Genomic DNA, 24,647 nt, shown 5'->3' on the forward strand with positions numbered 1-24,647 from the left:
TCTCTCCCACTCCCTTCCCGCCCCCTCACTGGATGACTCCTCCCAGAACTTCTGTTTAAGGAAGTCACCCAGGACCAATATAGCTTCATTCCAGCAATTTTCTCTACCATGACATTCTCCCCCATTCAGCTTCCTCTGTTGTGGTATCTTTTGCCCTTGAAGTCAAGAACTGTCTTTCTGTTTGCATTTGTTTTCAAGTGTTTAATAAATGCATGTTGACAACTGACTGAACTACATAATGTCTCATTCAGTACCCTCTCAACTTTACAGAATGAAGTGCTACCATAGGAGTCAGGAAGGTCTCAGTTCAAATTCTATCTCCTGTGCTTACTAGCTATCTTATCATGGGCAAGGCACTTTACCATTCTAAGCCTCAGTTTCCTTATCTGCAAGATGGAGACAATCATATCTGTAGTATCCACTTCACAGGGTTGCTGTATCTATGTCACAGGACTGAGACTCAAACAAGTTAACAAATATAAAGGACTTTGAAAATCTTAAAGCACAGTGTAAATATCGGTTATTGACAGTGGTGGTGGTGGTAGTAGCAGTAGTAGTCATAGTAGTAGTAATAGAAGGAGATGATGACAACAACAATGATGATGGTGGTGGTGGTGGTGGTGGTGGTGGTAGTAGCAGTAGCAGTCATAGTTGTAGTAATAGAAGGAGATGATGACAACAGCAATGATGATGGTGGTGGTGGTGGTGGTGGTGGTGGTAGTAGCAGTAGCAGTCATAGTTGTAGTAATAGAAGGAGATGATGACAACAGCAATGATGATGGTGGTGGTGGTGATGATGATGCTACTACCCTTTATAAGTCGTTAAGGCTGAACCTTCTGCTGATGAATCCCTCAAACACCAACGGACATTTATTATGAGCCTCTTATGCATACACCTCTCAGCTAACCTACTTCAGCAACTACTAAACCTAGAGTTTGATAAAAACTAATCATCTGAAAGAACCAAAGCAATCAGAGCCAGTCTAGTGATTATCTGTTTTCAGGTCAATATTTTCTTTCCTATAGGATTAAACACTCAGACATAAGACTTCACTAGGACTGTCAATATCACACATTTTTAGAAGTGTTATAATCTAACAGTCTATAAGAAGGGTGCTTTTCTTAACAACAAAATTACTGCTGTCTTCTCAGAGTAGAAAACTGTTTGACGATTACTCTTCACAATCAAAATCCTAACAATTGACTATCAAGAAAACATTCCTCTTAAGAGAAGAGAAATAGTTTTCTTCCTTCTATCACCATTAAAAACAAGAAAAAGTCGTTAACATTTTTAAAGGCTTATTTTACTCACATCTTTTCCAATAAGATCCTTCTGGTTCTCAATGATTCCCCAAGGAGGGATTCCAACTGTACAGATTTTTCTGAGGCATTGAGAGGAATGTGCTTTGAGGGCATCTCCAACATGCTTGGAGACTCCTACAAATATTCAGTTGAAAGATCAAACATTAAGTCCTGCTAATTCTCGTTGTGCCCTTTTACCTCCCTAACCCCTTTTAGACTTTTGTGTAGAACACAGTGGCTTGAAGAGAGAAGGAGGAGGAAAGTAAGAATATACATTGTTCCCCTTGCAAGCAGATATTTCAGGTAGATGGCCCCCAACACCTGTAATTTCTCCAAATCAATCAATCAACATTTATTAAGCACCTACCATGTGCCAAGCATTGTGCTAAGTCCTGGGGATACAAAAAGAGACAAAAGACAGTCTCTACCCTCAAAGAGCCCACAATCTAATCCCAGTGTTTCCCCTCATCCCTTTCAATGTTGTCTTCTCATGGAGTTTCTCCCCCTTATTCTATCCCTCCTTCAGAACCTAATTTGTCTTGGCATCACTTTCCTCATTGGACACCTGATACACACACTCACAATATTCTCCCTCTGTCCTTTGGTTACCTAAACTCTTTCATGCCATATCCCCACTAGAATCATGAGATCACAGATTTAGAGCTGGAGCTCTAAGCTAGAGGTTATCAAATCCAATCCCCTCATAAATACAGCTAAGTTTCCTTTCCTGAGGTCCAGAGAGGTTAAGTGACTTAACCAATGTCACACAGTTAGTAACTGTCTGAGGAAAGATTTGAATCCAAGTCTTTCTGACTTCAAATCCAACACCCTATCTGCTACACCATGTCCTTTTCTCAAAGGAAAACCATTATAGGTATGCCCTTCCTATATCTTCTTGTCATGCATTGGACTTCTCTTCTTTCCTCTATCCTGAAGGCCCTATTTCCAATAAAATGTGTATGGAAACTTACCACTCTACCTCAGAGTTCTCCCTCTTTTATGTGAGATAGTTTCCCTCATTCTTCCATTGCATCTTTCTCCCCCTTAATTTAATTTTTTTTAATCATTCCATCATAGTCAACTCATACCCATGCCCTCTGTCTATGTTGATATGCTTTCTAACCGCCCTAATAATGATAAAGTTCTTAGGAATTAAAATTATCATCTTCCAAGTCAAATTTTCTATTCAGCTCTGATTTTTTCATCAGAAATACTTGAAAGTCCTCAATTTCATTAAATGTTCATTTCCCCACCCTTCCTTTCCCTCCCCACCATGGATTATCCAGTTTTGTTGGGTGAGTTATTCTTGGTTATAATTCTAACTCCTTTGCCTTTCAAAATATCATATTCCAAGCCCTTCAATACTATAATGTTGAAGCTACTAAATTTTGTGTGAGCCTGACTTTGAATCCATAATATTTGAATTATTTCTTTCTGACTACTTGTAATATTTTCTCCTTGTCCTGGGGGCTCTGGTATTTGGCTATTGCTTTTAGGAGGTTATCAGCAGATTCTTTCAATTTCTATTTTACCCTCTGGTTCTAGTATATCAGGGCAGTTTTCCTTTAAAATTTCTTGAAATATAGTGTCTAGAACTCTTTTTTATGATCATGGCTTTCACATATTCCAAAAATTCTTAAATTATTTCTCCTCAATCTATTTTCCAGAACAGTTGTTTTTCAAATGAAATATTTCAAATTTTTTTCCTGTTTTTTATTTTGTTTTATTGTTTCTTGATGTCTCATGGGGTCATTAGCTTCCATATGCCCAATTCTAATTCTGAATGAATTATTTTCTTCAGTGAACTTTTGTATTTCTTCTTCCATTTGGTCAATTCTTTTTACAGAGCTATTTTCCTCAGTAAATTTTTGTACCTCTTTCCATTTGGCCAATTATGATTTACAAGTTCACATGCTTTTCTTCAGGGTGTGTGTGTGTCTTTTACCAAGCTGTTAACTCTTTTCATAATTTTCTTGCATCTCTCTCATTTCTTTTCCCAATTTTTCCTCCGCTTTTCTTATTTCGTTTTTTAAATCTTTTTTGAGGTGTTCTAGGAATTCTTTTTGGGGCTTGTATTTAATTTGCCTTTTTCTTTTAGGCTTTTCATGTCACTGTTTTAACACTGTTGTCTTCTTCTAAATTTATTTCTTGATTTTCCCTGTCACCATAGTAACTCTTTATGGTCAAGGGTTTTGTTGCCCATTTTTTCAACCTATTTCTTGACTTTTAACTTCATGTTAAAGTTGGACTCTACTCCTGGAGTCCTGCTTGTGTTTTCAGAGCTAGTTCTGGGGGGTCTATAAATTTTTAATGCTTCCAAGGTGGTGTGATTTAAGTAGAGGTGCAGTCACTGCTCTCCTGGCCTATATTCTGATCTTTACTCAGAAAGGGACCTTGTTCCCCTATACCACAAGTGCTAGCACTCCTTTTGGCCCTGGGACTGTGACTAGGTCTCCTGGTCTCCCACCGCCACAATCACTAGTGTTTCTTTCTGCCTTGGAATTGAGACTCTTTTCCACCCTTGACCTATCACCAGGACTCTTGTTTTCCTTCAGCCACAAGCAATAGCGCTCCTCTTCACTTTAGGACTGTGACTTGGAACTGTGTATGGGCTACTCAACAGAGCCCTGAATGTAGTACCCACAAAGAGTCCTCTGCAATCTCTTCCTGACCAGTTATCTGATCCCTTTACCATCGGGGGGTGGAGGGCTCCCAAAGCTATATCTGCTGCTCATGTAACACCTCCAAGGTCTGCTGTTGGTGCAGCAGTGTGGCCTGTACTGTGCTCCAAGCCTACCACCACCCTGGTGAGGTAGACTTTTTCTGTCGAACTCCTAAATTGTCTTTGACTGGAAAATTATTTCATCCAACCTTTTGTTGGTTCAGCACTCCAGAATTACATCTGAGGCATTATTTTTAAGTTGTCTGGAGGAGAATTTGGGAGAGTTTGGTTAAGTTTCTGTTCCTACTCTTCCGTCTTGGCTCCACCCTTTGGGCTCTTTTTTGAAAGTTACTCTAAAGTAACTGAATTATTTTCATCATTTCCAAGATCTTAAAACTTCAAGCATGTACCTTGGACAAAACTTTGATCAATTTTATTTATTTCTTTAACTCCCCAAATTCTGTCATTTCTTTCATCTTTTCAGTAGAAATAAAATATCCAGTTTAAAATTGACCTAGAAATCAAGTACAATCTTCTGTTCCTTATAAAAATGTGAACAGAATGTACCCCAGGAAAATATGAAAAGGCACCATTCAATCACCCATAAATGATAGGATAAAACCTCCCCTTTTTTTTAATTTTCTATTTCCTTTTCATCAGACTTCTGGCAATTCACCTACATATTCATCCAATGTGCATTCATTGAGAACTGGCCACAAATAAAGCACTGTACCAGGTATATATTTATGAAACAAAACCATCCAGTATATGATAATCTAGTATGAAGTGTATTATTCTGAAATACAGCAGCATTTTCTTTATAGCTTGTGTGTGTTATATAAAATAATAGTCTACTTTGTATCAGTAATTAGGTTTTTTGTAAGTTTCAACTGCCTTATTAGAATATGAGTAAACAGGGCAGGAATCAGGCATTATTTATTTTTAAATGTGACATATTGACTAGTACGATGCCTTATGCATTCTAAGGAATGGCAATAAAGACCTGTAATTTCTCTGGCACAAGTATACCAATGCAAGTCACCTTCCCTACAACTTATAGTCATAGAGAAGTTCCCTAGAGTACTGGAAGGTTAAACGGTTTATCCAAGGTCATACTGCCAGTATATGTCAAAGGGAGAACTTGAACTCAGGTCTTTCTCAATTCAAGGCCAGCTTTCTGCTTGTTACACCACACTGTCACTAAATAAATGCCTTACATATTGTACGTACTCCAAAATGCTTGAAAAAATGAACAATACATTACAAAGTAGAATATGGTAAGAATATGCAAATAAACAAACAATAATTGAAAAGAGGAGGAGGCAATTTCCAAATAATTAAGAAAAACTTCATGAAGGAGAATGAGAATCATGTCTGAAAGAATGGAAAGGCAGAGAAGAGAGGAGGAAATACAAACAAATAGAATATCATAAGCGAGAGATCAAAGTACATGGAGTTTCCTGGTGCAATACGTTTATTAGAGTAATAGGAGATAATGCTAGAAAGCCCCATAGAAGCCAAATGTTAGAAGGTCTTGAATAATAAGCTAAAGAATTCTAAATTAAGCAATTCAGATCCACTGAAAGGTTAGAGTGATGTGGGGGCAGGTAGGTGGTGCAGTGGATAGAGTACCAGTGCAGGAGTCAGGAGGACTTGAGTTCAAATCTCACCTCAAACACTTGACACTCATTAGCTGCATGACCTTGGGCAAGTCACTTAACCCCAATGGCCTCATCGCGGTTTATTTCCAGTCATCCTGATAAATATCTAGCCACTGGATTTAGATGGCTCTGGAGGAAAAGTGAGTCTGGTAACCTGCACAGCCCTCCCTCACTCAAAACAAAGTCAAGTGCTAGTCATGTATTTGCAGTATTTATAAACTCAGAACAAAGAAACCTTTTCCTTCTTTGTTTTAAGCAAAACATTGAGCACCTCTCCCCCATGTACTCAGAGATCCAGTGATATAGGCCTCATTCCTAGTACAAGATTTCCAGCTCTCAATGGCCTCATCCTGGTTTATTTCCAGTCATCCTGATAAATATCTAGCCACTGGATTCAGATGGCTCTGGAGGAGAAGTGAGTCTGGTAACCTGCACAGCCCTCCCTCACTCAAAACAAAGTCAAGTGCAAGTCATGTCATCATTTCTCTAAGGGCATGGTCTTCTTCGGCAACAAGGACGAGCACACATGTTCTAGCTCCCGAATCCAGCATTTTCACTGGCTGTTCCCAATATCTGGAATTCTCTCCCTTCTCATCTTCATCTCCTAGCTCCGTTGGCTTCCTTCAAGGTCAGGCTAAAGATCCCAACTTTCACAAGAAGTCTTTCCCAATCTTCTTCTAATGTTATGCCTTCTTTCTGAGATTATTTCCAATTCATCCTAAATATATCTTGCTTATAAATAGTAGCCTGTACGTTATTTCCCCCATTAGACAGTGAGTTCCTTATAATAATGACTGATTTTTGTCTTTTTTTGTATCCCCAGCACTTAGCACAAGTGTTTAATAAATATTCATTGACTGATATTGTCTGTGTGTTCAGAACAGAGTAGAAGAGGAAGTGACTGGAGCTGGGAAAAAATTGGCTAAGAAACTATTGTTTACTACAGGCAATAGGAAATGTGAGACTGAAGCTCAAGATAGAGATCTGGTTTATATACATGGATTTGGGAGTCATCTGCACAGAAATTAAAGATATAGATATGTATTTATAGGGATAGATAGGTAGGTAGATACATAGATACATAGATACATAAATAGATATATAGATACGTAGATACATAGATGCATAGATAGACAGACACAGACAGACAGATAGACAGATAGATAGATAGATAGATAGATGGATAGATGATAGATAGATAGATAGATAGATAGATAGATAGATAGATAGATAGATAGATAGATAGATAGATATACACACATATGCTCACTATAGGAGTGAATAAAATAATCAGAGGAAAAATGAGAGGAAGAGAAAAGCATCGAACTAAGAATGGAATATTTTAAAACATCCCCTATTTAATAGGCCAAGAAGAAGGGAAATCAGCATAGCAGACAAAGAATATTACCAAAAGTAGAGAAGAACAAGGATCATGTGGCATAGTTAATTTAGAGGCAGGTCAGAAAAGTGAGTGGGTCAGATAAACTTGGTTCAGTTTAATAAATATTTCTGTTAAGTTTTAGGGGAAATACAAAGTTATTATGAGGAAAGGCCTCTGTCCTCATAAAATTTATAATCTACTTGGAAAATAAGATACGTACATAGTTAACGATAATGCATAATAATTCATGATAAGTGCATTAAAAGAAGAAAAAAGTACAACATGAAGTCTAAGGAGTAAGGTTATTAACAACAGAAGAGACATGAAAAGAATCCTTCATGAGGGAGATGGCTTTTGAATACAAATTTCTGTGACTATTTATTTATTTTCATTTGTAATATTTTTGATAATTAAAATTAAATACAAAACAAGAAAAGAAAAAAGAAATACTAAAACTAAAAATAATACAAAATAAGAAAAGGGGGGGAAAAGCATTATCGTGCACAGCGGAATGTGAGAGAGGATTCAAAATATACAGCAATAAATTTCCAGTTGAAGAAAGCCTATATAATAAATACTATTGAAAATTCAATTTTAAAAGACTGCTGGTTCAGTCAATGAATGGTAATGGAAGGCTGTTCTAGCTATAAGGAACAGCATGAGCAAATACACAAAGGTGGGAAACCTCAGGGCATGTTTGGGGACAGAAAGGTAATCTAATTTGGATAGAACAGTGAGTAAAGAGGGGAAGTAATAATTTTAATTTAATTTAATTGGAAAGTCGGGATGCTGACAGATTGGGGAAGGCTTTGAATGCCAAACAAGAAATCTGAACTTTACTTGAGCATCAACAGAGAGACAATAAAGATGTATTAGAAGAGAAATGGTACTGCAGAAAAGGAAAATGTGACAGTGGAAAAACCTATTAGAAGGATATTGCAATAGTCTAGGTAGGTAACAGTATAGGCTGGTTCAAGGATGCTGGTGTGGGAATAAAGAGAGAGACTCATGAAAGAGATGCTAGAAATGTAAAATCATACAGTATATAAGTATTGATTATCTTTCAAGGTTAGAAGTCAAAGAGGGGCACAGGAATCCTCAGCAATGATCTATTTTGATAAAAAGATGCTCAAAGAATATTTTTAAAATCAGATGCAATATAATAAATAAAACTGCAATGCATTTCACTAGAATAAATTGCCTAAAATGCAAACATGACTGCATCAATGAATTTCCAAAAATATGTGCTGATGCAATTTTAAGGTAGACTGCATGAACTAAAATTTCTTTTTTTAAAATTTTTCCATAATTGGAGACTCAGGAGAGAATAGTGTTTTATTTTTCCTTGCTTCTATGACAGAAAAAAATTAACTTCCAGTTATGTAATTTTTGCACTACCAGCATTTTCCAGACAATGCATGCAATAGACTTCCCAGTTTGGTTTTCAGGTCACTTAGCTTTGCAACTTAATCCCTCACAAAACATCACATATGTTAGGACTTCTATGAGATGTGAATGACATCGTGCCCCCTAAACCACTGCCCAGAATGGACCAGACAAAGAGAGAAGGGGGAAATGTGAAGAGGGCAGATGAAAGTGAGTGGGCTCTACCTGTATTGATCCCTTCAGTTAATATCCATGCTCCTGTCGTCTCTGCAGCTTTGATCAGCCCTTGACTGAAAACCTGCTTCAGTTTGTGGGGCATTACAAAGTTCTGTATGCCCCCATGAACAGAGATCACAAGCTTTGGCAGTTCCATTTTCCATTCTTTCAGCATCAGATGTAATAGCTGCTCCAAATTTGTATCATAAGAGGTTCGTATATACTGAAATATAAATATAGACAGATAAATAAAACAAACAGGAACACTAAGCATAATGCTAGAAAATAGTGAGCTTTTCAATATGGGCAAAATTACTAATAGTAATTATAATATATATACATTTCTACATTATATGTTAATTATATTGATACAATTTCTTAAAAATATGCTATATGTTATGATATGTTCATGCATACATATTAGTTACATGTTATGATGTAACCATATTATAATGTATATTATTAGTGGCATAACATATACTGTATAATTATCTGTTATTTATACTTGATTAATTATAATAATTAACTGTATATTATAATATATTAGGGCTAACTATTGTTATTGCAACTAGTTCCAATTTGTTATTAATGCTAGCTATAAATAATAATAATAGCTATAATTATTGTTGATAATAATAGCTAACACTTATACTGCATTTTAAGGTTTGCAAAATGTTCTTACAAAATATACTAGCACATTTGATTCTCACAAACAATCCTGTGAAGCAGATGCTATTATTATACCCATTTTAAAGATGAGAAAACTGAGGTACAGAGAGTTAGTGATAGATTTCATTTCACTGAGTTGTTACACACACATACACACGTGCACACACACACACACACACACACACACACCCTTAATCAATTTCATACAACTATAAGTCAATTTCTCTCTTTGCTGACAGATCTCCTGCCAGTCCCAAAGCAGTTTCACCAAGGTTCATGAGAGGATCTGCTGAGACACTCCACATAACCACAGTGAACCAACTACTGTAGCAGATGTATAGATAACATTCGGGAATAGAATTTTAGTAAATCTGGATGATTAGAGATTAGGTTTTGTTTCTTTAGTGCTGTTATTCATAGCTCTAGTATACATAACCACACAATTTTGAAAATATTTTTGCAATCCTTTGTTCCTATGTCATCTATTTCTCACTGTATTTTCCCCTTCTCTCCCTCTCAGAGTCATTCCTTATAATAAAGTATGGAGAAAATAAGAAAGAAAAAAGTCCCACGAAACTTCACAACACATCAGAGAAGTATAACATTCTAAGCCGTATCTCACACCCATGATCTCCCATTTCTGCAAAGAAACAGATAAAAAGGTGTCTTCTCAAATGGCTTCTTTCAGACCAAGTTTGATCATTATCCCTTCAGAGAATTTAATTCTGATTGCTTCGTTGTTGTTCTTACATTTGCTTTATTGTATTTATTATGTATTTTTAAAATTCTGCTTACTTCATGTTGCATCAGTTCCTATAAGTCTTCCCAAGCTTTTCTGTACCCATCATGTTTCGTACTCTGCAATAACATTCCATTAAACTCATGTGCAACACTTTGTTTAGGCATTTCCCATTTGATAGACACCTACTTTATTTCCAATTCTTTGCTACTGCCAAAAGTGTTGCTGCATAGCCTAATAATTTATATGATTTAAAATAAGAGATACAAGTATAATATTTTTAGCTAATATACTATGAAATTTAAAATTCTATAATTTTTTAAAATCTAAACTTTTCTTATGCATAATTCCTATTAGAGTGACTTTCCCATGATTACGACTATTAGCTATTAATTCTCATACATGGTAATGAATGGTGACAATATTACAAAAAAAATCCACAACAAGGAATTTGAAAATAATATATATTTGTTTTGGGGTCATGGATTCTTGTCATTAATAGGGATTTCAGATATCACCTAGTCAACACTCCTATCTGATGCATTAACTTCTTTGTAATATGCCTAGCCAGTAGTCATCCAACCACCCAATGAACTACTCTTGTAAGAAGGAATTCATAATGTCCCAAGAGAGATCACCTAACTTTAAAACAGCTCTAATTATTGGGAAGTTCTCCCTAATACCAAGTAAAAATCTAACTATCTATAACAACATTTCTAATTCTGACTTTTGAGACCAAGCAAAATTAATTTATTCCCTCTTTCCTAGACTATGTCAAATATTTGAAAACAACGAACTTGTTCTCCTCCAATGAAATTTTCTCTTCTCCAAATAACCATCCCCAGTTTCTTCAACCAATTATTGTTCAAGGTGCTTTCAAGTTCCTTTGGCATCACAGTCAACTTCTTCTACATCAAGAGTTCTTGGCCTGATTTCCATAAACTTGTTCGATTTCTTGATAATTGCATTTCAGCATAATTTGTTTCTTTTGCAATTTTATGCATTTTATTTTATGCATTTAAAAATATTACTCTGTGAAGGAAACCATAAGCTTTTCTTGATTGTCAAATTGGTTCCTAAAATGGAAAATTCTAGGAGACCCTACCGTAGGTGTTTTCCAACTTGGTTTTTTGTTGTTGTTGTTTTATTTTGTTTTAGATCAGCCCTAGAGAGAATTCTCAGCAAGGGAACTTCCATAAGCAGGGGAGGGTATGGAACACTGTATACACTATCAGGTTAAGTTAATCAGTTAGGAGGCTGATGCAATTCCCCATGTGGAAAAAGCTGGGGAGACTACTTCGGAATGATAACTTAAAAGAAAGTACCTTTAAAAAAACTGGGGCATAAGCCTAAGTGCTGTAACTTGGCTCCAATCTGCAATCCACATGATGAAGAAAAGTCTCTTTAATTGGCTATGTAGTCAGGACTGGGGTGCAGAAAAAAAAGGCAATAGGTTCTTGTTTGGGCACTTTTCCAGACTTGGCGGCACTGGCGAGGGAATCTGAGCTGCTAAGGGTCTCTGGGTAAAGGTGGGGCTTGGGGCTCCCTCTATCTGGAGCCAGCATGAAGCCCAGAGGGCATGGCCTTGCTCTCGTTTCTGATATTATTATGTTTCCTTCTAGGTAAAGGAAATTAAAGATATTTATGACCTTGTAACCTTTGAAAGTTCAGGAGAACAAGTCACCAGAAGGTCCAGGAATAGATGAATTCCAGCTCAGAATTAAGGCCTCAGGAAAAACTTTTGAGACCCAGAAGAGCAGTAGCTGAGATTCATCCAGGGGTTGTACCAAATTTGGACATGAAATTCAGTGGGACCAATCCTATTTTTTTAATAGATTAAGTCTGAACTTAATCACCACGGGGACCAAGCTGTTATAAGAGAATGTCCTGGCATGTTGAGGAACATGTTTGTCCTTTTGTTGTTGCTACGTCTTCAAATTAAATATCATTTTGTAGAAGCTAATTGGTGATAATTGGTTAAATGATTAGATTAGCAATGCACTCTGCTTTGCCCAGCTGACATCTGGGCTACTGTATGAATTCATAGTCATTCCATTTTAGGAAAGCCATTGGTCAATTGGAAAGCATCCACAGAAGATTTACCAGAGTGACAAATGATCTGGGATCATACCACGTGAAGATCAGTTGAATGAACTGCAGATGTTTCCCCAGAGACACAAATACTTACTGGGGACACTATCTTTGGTCTTCAAATATGTGAAAGGCTCCCTGGTGGATAAAAATTAGACTTCTGCTTGACCCCCAAGGGCAACAGTAAGGAACTGAGTCAAAGTTGCCCAAAGACAAATTTAGGCTTGATGTAAGGAAAACTTTGTGGCAAATTAGAGCTGTCCAGAAATGAAATGGGTTGCCTCAAGATATAGTGGCTTCCCTCTCACTAGAGATCTTGCAGAAAAAGCTAGATAACCACTTGGGATCCAGATGGCACTTGAATTGCCTTTTAAATCTGAGAATCTTATTCTGGGCTATTGTATTTGGTATTTTGTTTTGTTTTTCTTTCAAACACAAGAAGAGAACATAGGTTCCAAAAATTCATTTTAGAATGACATATAATCTGTGCAGCAGATGAAATAGCTTACTCATCATAGTCAGCTGAGCCCAGTATTAACATGAGTGTATCCTCTATAAACACACAGCCAATGGAAGTGGATATAGCACAGATATAGGAATTTACTAATAGGTCTGGGGGTTTTTTTAAGTGTTCAAGATAATGCTCAAAATCAGTAATACAGGTAGATAAGAATTAGAGTTTTCTGTCTCTCTTTATAGTTTAAAAAATCAGTGCAGATTTTGAAAACATTTTGAGTTTTAAGAACACTAATCAACACAATGGACTAATGAATACAAGAGGATTGATAATGAAGCATGCTACCCACCTCCTAACAGAAAGTGATGGTAGACTTAGAGAACAGAATGATGCATATATTTTTGGACATGAGCAATGCAGAAATTTGTTTTGTTTGACTATGCCTATTTATCGCAAGGGGTTTGTTTTTATTTTTTTACTATTGAAGGCTTGGAGAGAGAAAAAATGATTTTTGTAAATTAAAAAATAAAATGTAACTATAAATCAGTGTTTCATAATTTACAAGATTTTAAATGCTTACAATGAATTCAAGATTCTTTGAGCTCAAGGAAGCATTTGATATCACTCCAATTATGAGATTTAGAAACTGTGATTTAATTCACTTCCTTATCTTAGTTCATTTCTTAGTTCATTTTTTTATAGGTACTTTCTGCTAAAATCAGTAACTCTTTTTTTTTACCTTTAACGAAATTTTTCTTTAATATCAACTCTATATATCGTTGGGGTGCCCTACATTATTGAATTATTGATCTCAAAGCCCAACAATTATTTGAAAATATTTTACAAGAAATAGAAATTCCATTCTTTCTCTCTACCATCCCTTCTGCTTCTGGGTTTTTCATCTATGACCGCAGTTCTTAACTTTTTGCATATCATGAACTTCTTTGGTGTCTAGTAAAGCCTGCAGACTCATCCTCAGAAGAATGTTTTTAAATAATTCAATAATCCCTACCCAAATGGTGTCTCAACCCTGTCCTTCCACTCCCCAAATACACAAAGTGAAATAAAAGCCAAAGATTGGTTATTATAATTATGCTTACAGAGACCCATCCCTCCAAAAAATCCTGAGAAAGGGACAGGAGGCAGTATATGCCATTCATGTTGAATCACCACCACTATGATCACCATTTCCCCTCAAACTCTGATAGAAACAGCCTGGGACCCTAAACCCAAGAACAATGCTTCCACCTTAGTGCCCTCAATCATCACCCTGGGAAGCAACCCCTGTGGATGTGAAGCCTAGCAACTACTTTTGCAGGTAGTTGAGTCACAACTGCTAAAAGACCCAGAAAAGAAAACTGTGGCCACCAAAGTCCTTGGCACTGTCAAACAATTCAACAACAGAAACCAATATGATTTTATCAGTAGAAATGACATTAAAAAGACATTACCATCTGCTTTGCCTCTGAAGCCTTCCATCGGTGTTAGTTCCCCCATTAGGATGGGAGTCCCTTGAGCAGGGACTTATTTACTTATTTGTATCCCCAGAGACTAGCTTAGTGCCTTGCACATAGTAGGCATTTGATAGACATTCATTCATGCCATCATAACTAAGCAATCACCCCTTCTTTTGAGGACAAATCATCTCATGTTGTTTTACTGTTCAGATCCTTTCTGCAGTGACATCTACTGATTTCTATATCACTCTCCCTCCTTCCCCAATAACTTTCCACACCACTGGCTCTGTCTTCCTTTCCACCCAATGTTTTTTATTTCCCTAATCACACTTTCTACTTTCCCAGCAAACTGGACTTATTTATTGCTTAAAGTTGAAATGTATCTCTTGCCTCTGTGCTTTTTGGGAAGATCATTCCCATGGATGCCTGGATTGAATTTCCTTCTTTATCTTCACCGGACTCAGTTCAGGTGTTTCCTTTTCCATGAAGCTATCCTTGATCCATATCCATCCTATCAAATTTTCCTAGCTCACTTTGGCTAGATTTTCTTTACCCCATCACACCTTATCTTGCATTATACTTATCTGTGTATATACCTTAATTCCCTTAAAAGACTATAATCTCCCTGAGGGCAAGAACTAGAAGAACTATTTGAGGGCAATCACCTTTCTTCTTTGTATTCTTATCATCAAGAAGCATAAGTGATTGTTGAACTGGATTGGTTAGAAATGACTAGAAATTCTAATATTTATACTTTAGCCACTGCTCTATTCTGCCACAGAAGATTTCCTCCAGAACTTTAGAAAAGAAAGATCTTTTGTCACTCAATCAAATGGCTGCAAGGGATTTTCTCCTTCATTAGAGGTAAGCTTGTCTAAACAAATGCATCTAGCCATGAGGCAATGGAATAGATGCTCTTTCCAGTTCACATCTGGGAAAGCTCATTGCCTCTTAGGTACAAAAGAAGAAATTCTGCTCATTACTATATCAGGGATCAATTACATTTGTAGTAGGATAGATATGATCTCAAAACAAAGCCTGCTAAAGATCTACCCATAATTATTCTTTTTACAATCAACCTTTCTCTTTGTATTAGAGTGCTAAAATAAGGTTATTCTTGTTTAAAGCTGACTAAAATTTTACTATTATTAACAAACCTTGGCATGGTAGGTATGTTCCCCATCCTGGAAGTTAATGGTGCCAAAAGTATCAGTAGGACTTTTCTTTGTATGTTTTTCCACAGACCATTCTTCCTCTTCTTGGCCCTTGGTAGTTGAAGATTCAGCCCCACGATATGCCATCCCATGATCATGGTCTCCAATCAATCGTCCACAATAGCACCTAAAATGAAAGCAAATTGTATTATGTAGAATTAATGATAACACACTGTAATTTCTCTATATTTCATGGCTGATGCCCACTGAATACTGATAAAATCAACTATTGAGAGTTTTGCCACTAACTAGCTAAATCATTTAACCTCTGAGGGCCTGTACCCTCAACTGTACCTTATACTAGAATACCTACAATGTCCCATAGCACTCTAAAACTCAGTGATTCTTAAGATTTTAAATTGATACTCCAGATCTATTCCTTCCACTTTCATTTTATAAGTACTAAATCTTGATTAAATTAAAATAGGAAGATGTTTCTTTAACCATTAATGAGTAATACTAGAAATAAACACTTAACCCCGATGACTAAATAAAGGGACTGACTAAATCAAAGTCCTTAATGAAGGAATTAAGGACACAGATCTAAAAAGTTCTAGTAACCTGTAAAACTAAAGTCAGGGAGGATAATGAATAATCCACAAAAAGAACATAAATACTAGAAGAGTAGATGTCTCATTTTTATATCATAAATATATACACACACACACACACACACACACACACATAACCGGGAAGAAATTTGTTGTTGCTCAGTCATGTACATCTCTTCATGACCCTGTGGACCAACTGTTCTTGAGGTTTTCTTGGCAAAGATGGCAAAGCAGTTTGCCATTTTCTTCTCCAATGCCCAAGTTCACACAGCTAGTAAGTGCCTGAGGTTGAATTTGAATTCTGGTCTATCTGTCTCCAGGTCCAGTGCTCTTATCCACAGCACCACTTAGCTACCCAGAAAGAAATGAAGAGAAATTAAGGTAGAGTGTCAGAAAATAGAAAGCCAAAGACATCATCTTTCATGAAATTATCAAGGAAAACTGCCCTGATATTCTAGAACCAGAGGGCAAAAGAAATATTGAAAGAATCCATCAATCACTTTCTGAAAGAGATCCAAAAAGAGAAACTCCTAGGAATATTGTAGTCAAATTTCAGAGTTCCCAGGTCAAGGAGAAAATACTGCAAGCAGCTAGAAAGAAACAATTCGAGTATTGTGGAAATACAATCAGGATAACACAAGATCTAGCAGCTTCTACATTAAGGGATTGAAGGGTTTAGAATATGATATTCCATAAGTCAAAGGAACTAGGATTAAAACCAAGAATTACCCACCCAGCAAAACTGACCATAATACTTCAGGTGAATGGTCATTCAATGAAATAGAGGACTTTCAAGCATTCTTGATGAAAAGACCAGAGCTGAAAAGAATCAAGAGAAGCATGAAAAGGTGAACAGGAAAGAGAAATCAGAAGAGACTTACTAAAGTTGAACTGTTTACATTCCTTTATGGAAAGATAATATTTGTAACTCTTGAAACTTTTCTCAATACGTGGGTAGTGGGAGGGATTGTACATACACACACACACACACACACACACACACACAGAGCACAGGGTGAATTGAATAGGAAGGGATCACATCAAAAAAATAAAATTAAAAGGTGAGAGAGGAATATATTGGGAGGAGAAAGGGAGAAATGGAATGGGGCAAATTATCTCTCATAGAAGAAGCAAGAAAAAGCTTTTCCAATGGAGGAGAAAAGGGGGGAGGTGAAAGGGAAAAAGTGAAGCTTATTCCCATCACATTTGGCTCAAGGAAGGAATAACATGCACACTCAATTTGGTATGAAAATCTATCTTACACTACAGGAAAGTAGGGGAGAAAAGGACAGCAGGGTTGGGGGGATGATGGAAAGGAGGGCAAATGGGAGAAGGGAGCAATTAGAAGTAAACACTCTTGGGGAGGGACAAGGTCAAAAGAGAGAACAGAAGAAATGGCAGGGCAGGATAGGAGGGAAATGTAGTCTTACGCAATGTGACTATTATGGAAGTCATTTGCAAAACTATACATATATAGCCCACATTGAATTGCCTGCCTTCTCGGTGGGGGGGATGGGGAGGAAGGAAGAGAAGTTGGAACTCAAAGTTTTAGGAACAAATGTTGAGAATTGTTTTTGTGTACAACTGGGAAACAATAAATACAGGTAATGGGGTATAGAAATTTATCTTGCCCTACAGGACAAGAGAGAAGAAGGGGATAACGGAAGGGAGGGGTGTTAGAAGGGAGGGCATATTAATGGAAGGTGCAATCAGAATGCACATGGAGTTTTGGGGGGATGGGAGAGATGGGGAGAAAATATGGAACTCAAAATTTTGTGGAAATGAATGTTGAAAACTTAAAGTAAATTTAAAAAATGCAAATATATAAAAAACAAAAATTTAAAAAATAAAAAGTAAAAAAAAAAACTCAGGGAATTTTAGCATTCAAAATCTTGTTATCCTGAAGGCCTTATATTTCAGGACACAAAAGGCAACTGTGATTGAAGGTAAACATTGTTTGAAATTCTGCAGAATTCTATTATTCTAGTTATGAGACTATAAAAAGCACCTCTCACATTCACATGTTCATATTTTTTCATTTAACCTCTTCCTTTACCATGGAAGAGCAGCATTGGCCAAGCATCTAGGAAGGAGAAAGATGGCAAGGTCCAGGCAACATAGTGTGCTGGAGAGAGTGATGGATTCTGAAAGAGAAAGGCTCCATCTGACCTCAGGGATTTACTAGTTAAGTGACCGTGGGCAGACTCTTTAATCTTTCTTCAATTTCGTCATTTTGTAAAATGAGGGAAATATCTCTGGAAATACTTTCCTCACAGGACTTAATTTATGAGAAAACAGCTTTGTAAAACTTGAGTCAAGCATTTATTAAACATTTATTATTGTGCCAACTTTTGTGTTAGGCACTTGCATTACAAAGACAAGTGAAACAGTTCTTGCCCCTCAAGAAGCTTCTAGTCTACCAGAAGAGACATCATGTACACAACTTGTATCCATGTAAAAGTGGATATAAAATAAGTATGTGCAAAATATAGCCAAAAAAAGACAAGGTTATTTTGTGGAAGGTCGCACTGGCAGGTAGGTGGATCAGGAGAATCTTCATGTAGAAAATGGCACTTGAGGTAAGCTTTGAGCACCAGGTCTAGAATCAGACTCACCTTCCTGAGTTCAAATCTGGCCTCAGACACTTACTAGCAGAGTGATTCTGGGCAAGTCACTTAACCCTGTTGCCTCACTTTCCTGATCTGTAAAATGAGCTGGAAAAGACAAAACCACTCCAGTATCTTCCTTTCCATCCTATAGTTTTTATTTCCATAATCACACTTTCTACATTCCAGGAAAACTGGACTCCACCTATTGCTATGATTTTATGAAGATCATTCCCATGAATGTCTGGAATGCACTTCCTTTTTTATCTTCACTTGACACAGTTCAGGTGTTTCCTCCTTCAGAAGCTATCCTTGATCCATATCCATCCATGAAATTTTCCTAGGTTACTTTGTCTAGATCTTCTTTGCCCCATCACAGTTTGCTTCAGTTCCTCAATTGGAAAATGAGCTGGAAAAGGAAATGGCAAACCACTGTAGTATCTTTGCCAACAAAAGCCCAAATGGGGTCACAAAGAGTTGGACAGGACTGAAACAACTCAACAACAAAGGGATTCCAAGAGACAGATAAGGAGAGAAAGCATTCCAAGCATGGGGAATAGGTTGGACAAAGACATAGGGATGGGGGATGCAATGTCAGATGCAAAAGAAAGGAAAGGAAAGAAGGAAGGAAGGAAGGAAGGAAGGAAGGAAGGAAGGAAGGAAGGAAGGAAGGAAGGAAGGAAGGAAGGAAGGAAGGAAGGAAGGAAGGAAGGGAGGGAGGAAGGGAGGGAGGGAAGGAAGGAAAACCTGTAGTCATCTGTATAGAGATAAGTGAATACACATGAGCTAATAAGATCACAGAGAAGGTGTTTGGAGAAAGAGGGTTCTACATAAAGCTATATGTAAATTTATTTTTTATATTGCCCTATTCTTAAGTCTGAACACTACAGTTTAGCATTTTATTCTTTGAGTTAGTTGGTTGGTTGTTGTCCTTCATCTTCAAAGAGGACCAAAATGTCATCACCCTGATAAAGTGAAATTTCAGTGTATCTGACTGTGACTGATTGGAGCAATACAAGCTGGGAATGCTCTACCACAGGTTGGGCACAGATGGTCTGTGTGAATATTTGGGGTGGATATCCCAAATTGACGCATCTTACATTTATTTTGTGCTGTCTCAATTCTACTTTGCTCAAAGAGCACAGCACCCTTTCTGATGTGGGCATTCCATGCTGAGTGATATTGTGCCAGTGTCTCCCATGTTACACGGTCAAATCCAAAGTTCTTGAGAAAGACGTTGAGAGTGTCCTTGCATCGCTTCTTCTGACCACCATGCACCACGAGAGTTCTCCATAAAATAGTTTTTTTGGCAAATGTACATTTTGCATTTGAACAATGTGGTCAGCCCATCAGAGTTGCGCTCTCTGAAGTATAGTTTGAATACTTGACAGTTCAGTAAGGACTTCAGTGTCTGGTACCTTATCCTGCCAGGTGATCCTCAGAATCTTCCTAAGACAGTTCAAATGGAAACAATTCAGTTTCCTGGCATGGCCCTGGTAGACTGTTCGTATTTCACAAGCATATAACAATGAGGTCAGCACAATGGCTCTGTAGACCTTTAGTTTGGTAGTCAGTCTAATACCTCTTCTCTCCCAAACTTTTCTTCAGAGCCTCCCAAACACTGAGCTAGCTCTGCCAATGTGTGCATCAACCTCATTGTCAATGTGTACATCCCTGGAAAGTACACTCCCAAGGTAAGTGAACTTATCCACAGCATTTAAAACTTCTCCATTTGTTATAACTGATGGTTCCACATATGAATGGTGTGGTGATGGCTGATGGAGAACTGTGTTTTCTTGGTGTTAATTATTAGGCCAAAATTAGCACAGGCAGCAGAGAACTGATCCACACTTTGTTGCATCTCAGCTTCAGAGGCTGCATTGAGTGCACAATCATGTGCAAACAGAAAATCATGCACCAACACTCCCTCCACTCTGGTCTTGGCTTGTAGCCTTTTCAAATTGAAGAACTTACCATCAGTATGGTAGTTGACTTTGATACCATGTTCATCCTCATTGAAAGCATTAGGTTATCTATCATCTATCTATCTATCTATCTATCTATAGTAGACTGTGTGATCCACTTATATGCCACGTATCAGAGAGATAGCCTGAGGGTTGAACTGATTTTTCAGATGCCAGCAGAGGGCATCAGCTAGCTGGTGAAAAAGCTGACATTCTGTGGGAGACAATTCCAGAATTACACTGTCTATCAAGAAGAAGAATAGTGTCTATCAACACTAGTTGTGTGCCAAAAGAAGACAAGGATACTGAAATGCCAGGTCACCAATGGAGAGGAGTCAAGAAAACAGCCTGTTCAAATTAAGTAAGCAGGCAGTTGCACTAAGTAGCCCAAGCAATATAGTCTTTAAACCAGGGAGTAAGGCAAGCGTCCAAAAGAAGGCCCACTTAGGAACTGAAAACCCACATGTTTTTCTGAAACTAAAACATCCAGATTCACCAAAGCCTAGACCCAGCAAGAGCTCTGTTTCCAGAGCCTATGCAAGTCACTTAATCTCTCTGTGCCTTGGTTTCTTCATCTGTAAAACAGGAATAATGGCATCCAATTCATACAGTTGTTTTAAGAACAAAATAATACAACATAATGTGTGTGAAGTACTTTGTAAACCTGAAAGCATGAGCTACTATTTTTATAGGAGCCTAAGACTGCCTGTCTACCAAGAACTTTCAGCCAACCAAGAGGCAATCCATTAGAATTCTTCTTATTGTCCATGTAGTCAGTCCAATGGCTTATCTTACTCTTAAATACCTTAATATCTACTATATTTTCTATAAGGCATGGGGACACACAGTCCAATTAATTCCTAAGTTTCACCTACCAACTTCCCAGGAGCTCATAGGAGGTAAAAAGGGAAGGAGGGAAGAAGGAAAGATAGAAGAAAGAAATAAACATTAAGCCTCTACTATATGCCAGCCTATGCTAAGTACTTTACAAATATCATAACATTTGATCACTTAAAGGCAGGAGGATTACATAACTCATGCCGTTAGGGACTCCTAGCAACCATAGACAGCACTCCAGTATCTGCTCAAGTGGGAGAGCTATAATAGCATGGGAGGGAGAAGCAGTGTGACATAAAAAGCTGACCTTGGAACCAGGAAGACCTGGGCTGAACTCCATAAAACAACTCATAATGAGTAAAAAAAGCAAAGCAGTGATGTCAACCTCAAATAAAAACAGATTCCTACAGAAGTACTAAATTAGAAAGCCACAAATTAACATTATCTATGTTGTACTGTAATATTATTTATTTTGCTAAACATTTCCCAATTATATTTTAATCTGCTGTTGCTGGCACTGGGAAGTTTTGCAGGCCCAGGCCACAAGTTGGACACCCCAGATTTAAGGTATATCCCAAGTCTCAAAAGAGAATATTTCAAAATTTTCGGAGAAAAGTTAGGGAGAATCCAAAGACACAAGTTATTGCAAGAGGAATGGGCAACTTTCAAGAATAAAATTCTTGAAACGGAAGCAGAAATTATTTCGATGTAGAGGAAAAGAAAGAACTGCTGAAAGAGAGGGAGAGCACCAGGCCTGAAGCCTAGAAAAACCTGAATTCAAATCTAGCATCAGACTAGTCTTACCAGCTGTGTGACCCTGGACAACTCACTTAATCTGTTTGCTTCAGGTTTTGCCGATTACGAAATGGGGTAATAATAGAAACTATTTCACAAGATGTGAAGATCAGACAAAGCAAAATCTGTAAAAGCACTTAGCACAGAGCCTAGCACATAATAGTAAATACTTATTTCCCTTCTCCCTCTTCATCATTAATAAATAACTATCCACTCAGTAGGGGGTCTCTCCAGAGACAAAGAATGCTTGTCAAATTTGACTATGACAATTAATTAACATGTTACATAACAAAATCAAGACCCCAAAAAAATGTCTACAGGGTGGAATGGCAGGCCAAAGTAAATAAAGTGAATGCAACTTAATGGCAATAAATATAAAGTTTTACTCTTGGATCAAAAAATCAACTTCACAAATACAGGATAGAGTAGATGGCGCTAAAAAAATACTCCTGTATAAAAAAATCACAACAACCCTGAGAGATAGATGCTACTATTATATCCATTTGACTAATGAGGAAACTGAGGCAGGCAGCAGTTAAGGGACTTGCCCATAGTCGCACAGCTAAGTGAGTGTCTAAAGGCAAATTTGAACTCAGATTTGATTCCAGGTCCAGTGGTCTATCCACAATGCCACCAGGGCACTCCTCTATCAAGAAGAGTCTTCAGATTGGGAAATATGGAACAAGAAAACTAAAAGGGAATTGTAATGTAATATAAATAAAGAGGAGGAAAGCACTTAACTCTCCTAAAGAAATTTTTAAAAAATCAGTAAAAGAAATCTCTCTCTGTAAATACCTTGCAAATGTGACTCCTAGTTGGTTATCCCTAAGAAATGTGGAGAATGTCAGATGTGTCATTAGGCCAGAGGCAAGCAAATGGCCTCATGATTAAAAAAAAAGTTTTTAAAGTATTTACTTAGACTATTATTTTTAAACTATTATAAGCTCCATTGAGCTTAACTTTCATATCGGACAAATTTACTGTAGAAAATGTCAACAAGGGGATTTTTTTTAATCTCCCTTTTTACCTCAACACAGCTAACAAAACTGTTTGTAACATTTATCCTAAACCTCAAGTCATTGTAAGCTTCACTGTTCCTGACTAGACTTCTCATATTCAACCTTAGAAGTAATTACCTGCTCCTGTTTATATCTTCTTGGGTGAGTCTGACTTGATAGAAAGGGAAGTGGTGATTACCACAAGTCGGTGGAGGTCCAGCATGAACAAATCCAGTCAGGCTAACCTCATTTCCTTTTTTGTCACTCACAAGACTGTCAATTAGAAGAATGCCATGTGCATTCTACTTATTTTTTATCTGAAGATAAATAGAGAGGTATTAAGATAACACCTAACTTTTCTGCTAAGTTCAAGCTATTAGGTCTCAGTATCTTGAAAGAACTGGTAGATATTATTGCAAAAGCATTGTCATCAATCTTTGAAAGAAAGCAGAGAAAGGGAGAGATGACATACCCTGACAAAAATTGGGGAAATATCCTAATTTTAAAAAAAAATAGGCACGAGAATGGCATCTTCAAACCACAGGTCAGTGAACTTGAATTTAATACCCTGCAAAATTCTAGAACATATTACTAAAAACATGGCTAATATGCCTGTAGAAAAGAAAAGGATGATACCCAAGAGTCAACATGGTTTAATCCCTAATGGGTACTGCTTACTAGACAGTATCAAATGTTTTAACTTAACTATTTTTCTTTCTCTCATGGGGGTGAAGGGAGGAAAATGACTCTGATATGAAGACAAAAGGTATCAATAGAACATATTTTCAAAATAAAGATCAAAGAACAGCCAATGCCAAACTAACTTCATTTTCTTTTCTGATAAGGTTACTAGATTGGCAGATCAAGAAAATGCTATATATATAACTGTCCTGGTCTTTGGCAAAAATTTTGTCAGGGTCTTTCATCCCATTCCTATGGGCAAAATGGCAAAATGAGTGTAGTTTGGTAGATTCAGAACTAATTGAATTACAAAACACAAAAAGTAGCCCTTGATGGTTCAAAATCAACTTGGAAGGAATTCTCAAGTGAGGTGTCCTCAGAAATCTAGATTAGTCCTATGCTATCTTTTTCTAAACATTTTTCATCAAAATGAGTTCCACCTACCACCAGAGAACTAATGAACTCTAAGTGCAGACTGAAGTGTACTTTACTCAATGTTTTTCTTGGGGTTTTTTTTGGGGGGGGGGGGGGCGGGGCAGGCAATCAGGGTTAAGTGACTTGCCCAGGATCACACAGCTAGTAAGTGTCTGAGATCAAATTTGAACTCAGGTCCTCATGACTCCAGGGCCTATGCTAAAGGGAGGGAAAGAATTTGAAACTCAAAATGTAAAATAAAAAGAAAAGGATGTTAAAAACAAACATTTTTATCAGTGATTTTGATAAAGATATATGTGACATGCTTATCAAATTTGCAGGTGACAGAAACAGAATTAAAAAATATCTCCTTAGCAGAAAAAAATATATATGACCAAAGGCCATTGCCCAATAGAGAAGTGGTCAAAAGATATGAACAGAGAGTTCTCAAAATAAGAATTCCAAACTATTAACAATCATATGAAAGAATGCTTCCAATCATTAGTGATAAAAATTATAACTCAAAATAAATCTGAGGTTTTACCTCACACCCAGTAAAGTGGCAA

General features: G+C 37.1%; 1 protein-coding gene across 4 annotated transcripts in view; it reads right to left on the reverse strand.

Moving 5' to 3' along the window:
* Nucleotides 1–24,647, reverse strand: part of TRPM6 (transient receptor potential cation channel subfamily M member 6) — a 230,288-nt gene that overhangs the window by 129,863 nt on the left and 75,778 nt on the right. For all 4 annotated transcript variants that reach the window (XM_072597466.1, XM_072597465.1, XM_072597464.1 and 1 more), the window contains exons 4-6: nucleotides 15,179–15,362; nucleotides 8,618–8,831; nucleotides 1,313–1,437 (exon numbers count right to left, since the gene is read on the reverse strand). In XM_072597466.1, coding sequence (XP_072453567.1) covers nucleotides 1,313–1,437; nucleotides 8,618–8,831; nucleotides 15,179–15,362 — 523 coding nt within the window. The remainder of the gene's footprint in view (nucleotides 1–1,312; nucleotides 1,438–8,617; nucleotides 8,832–15,178; nucleotides 15,363–24,647) is intronic.

The sequence above is a fragment of the Notamacropus eugenii genome, chromosome 3 (genome assembly GCF_028372415.1).
Source record: "Notamacropus eugenii isolate mMacEug1 chromosome 3, mMacEug1.pri_v2, whole genome shotgun sequence".
Taxonomy (NCBI): Eukaryota; Metazoa; Chordata; class Mammalia; order Diprotodontia; family Macropodidae; genus Notamacropus; species Notamacropus eugenii.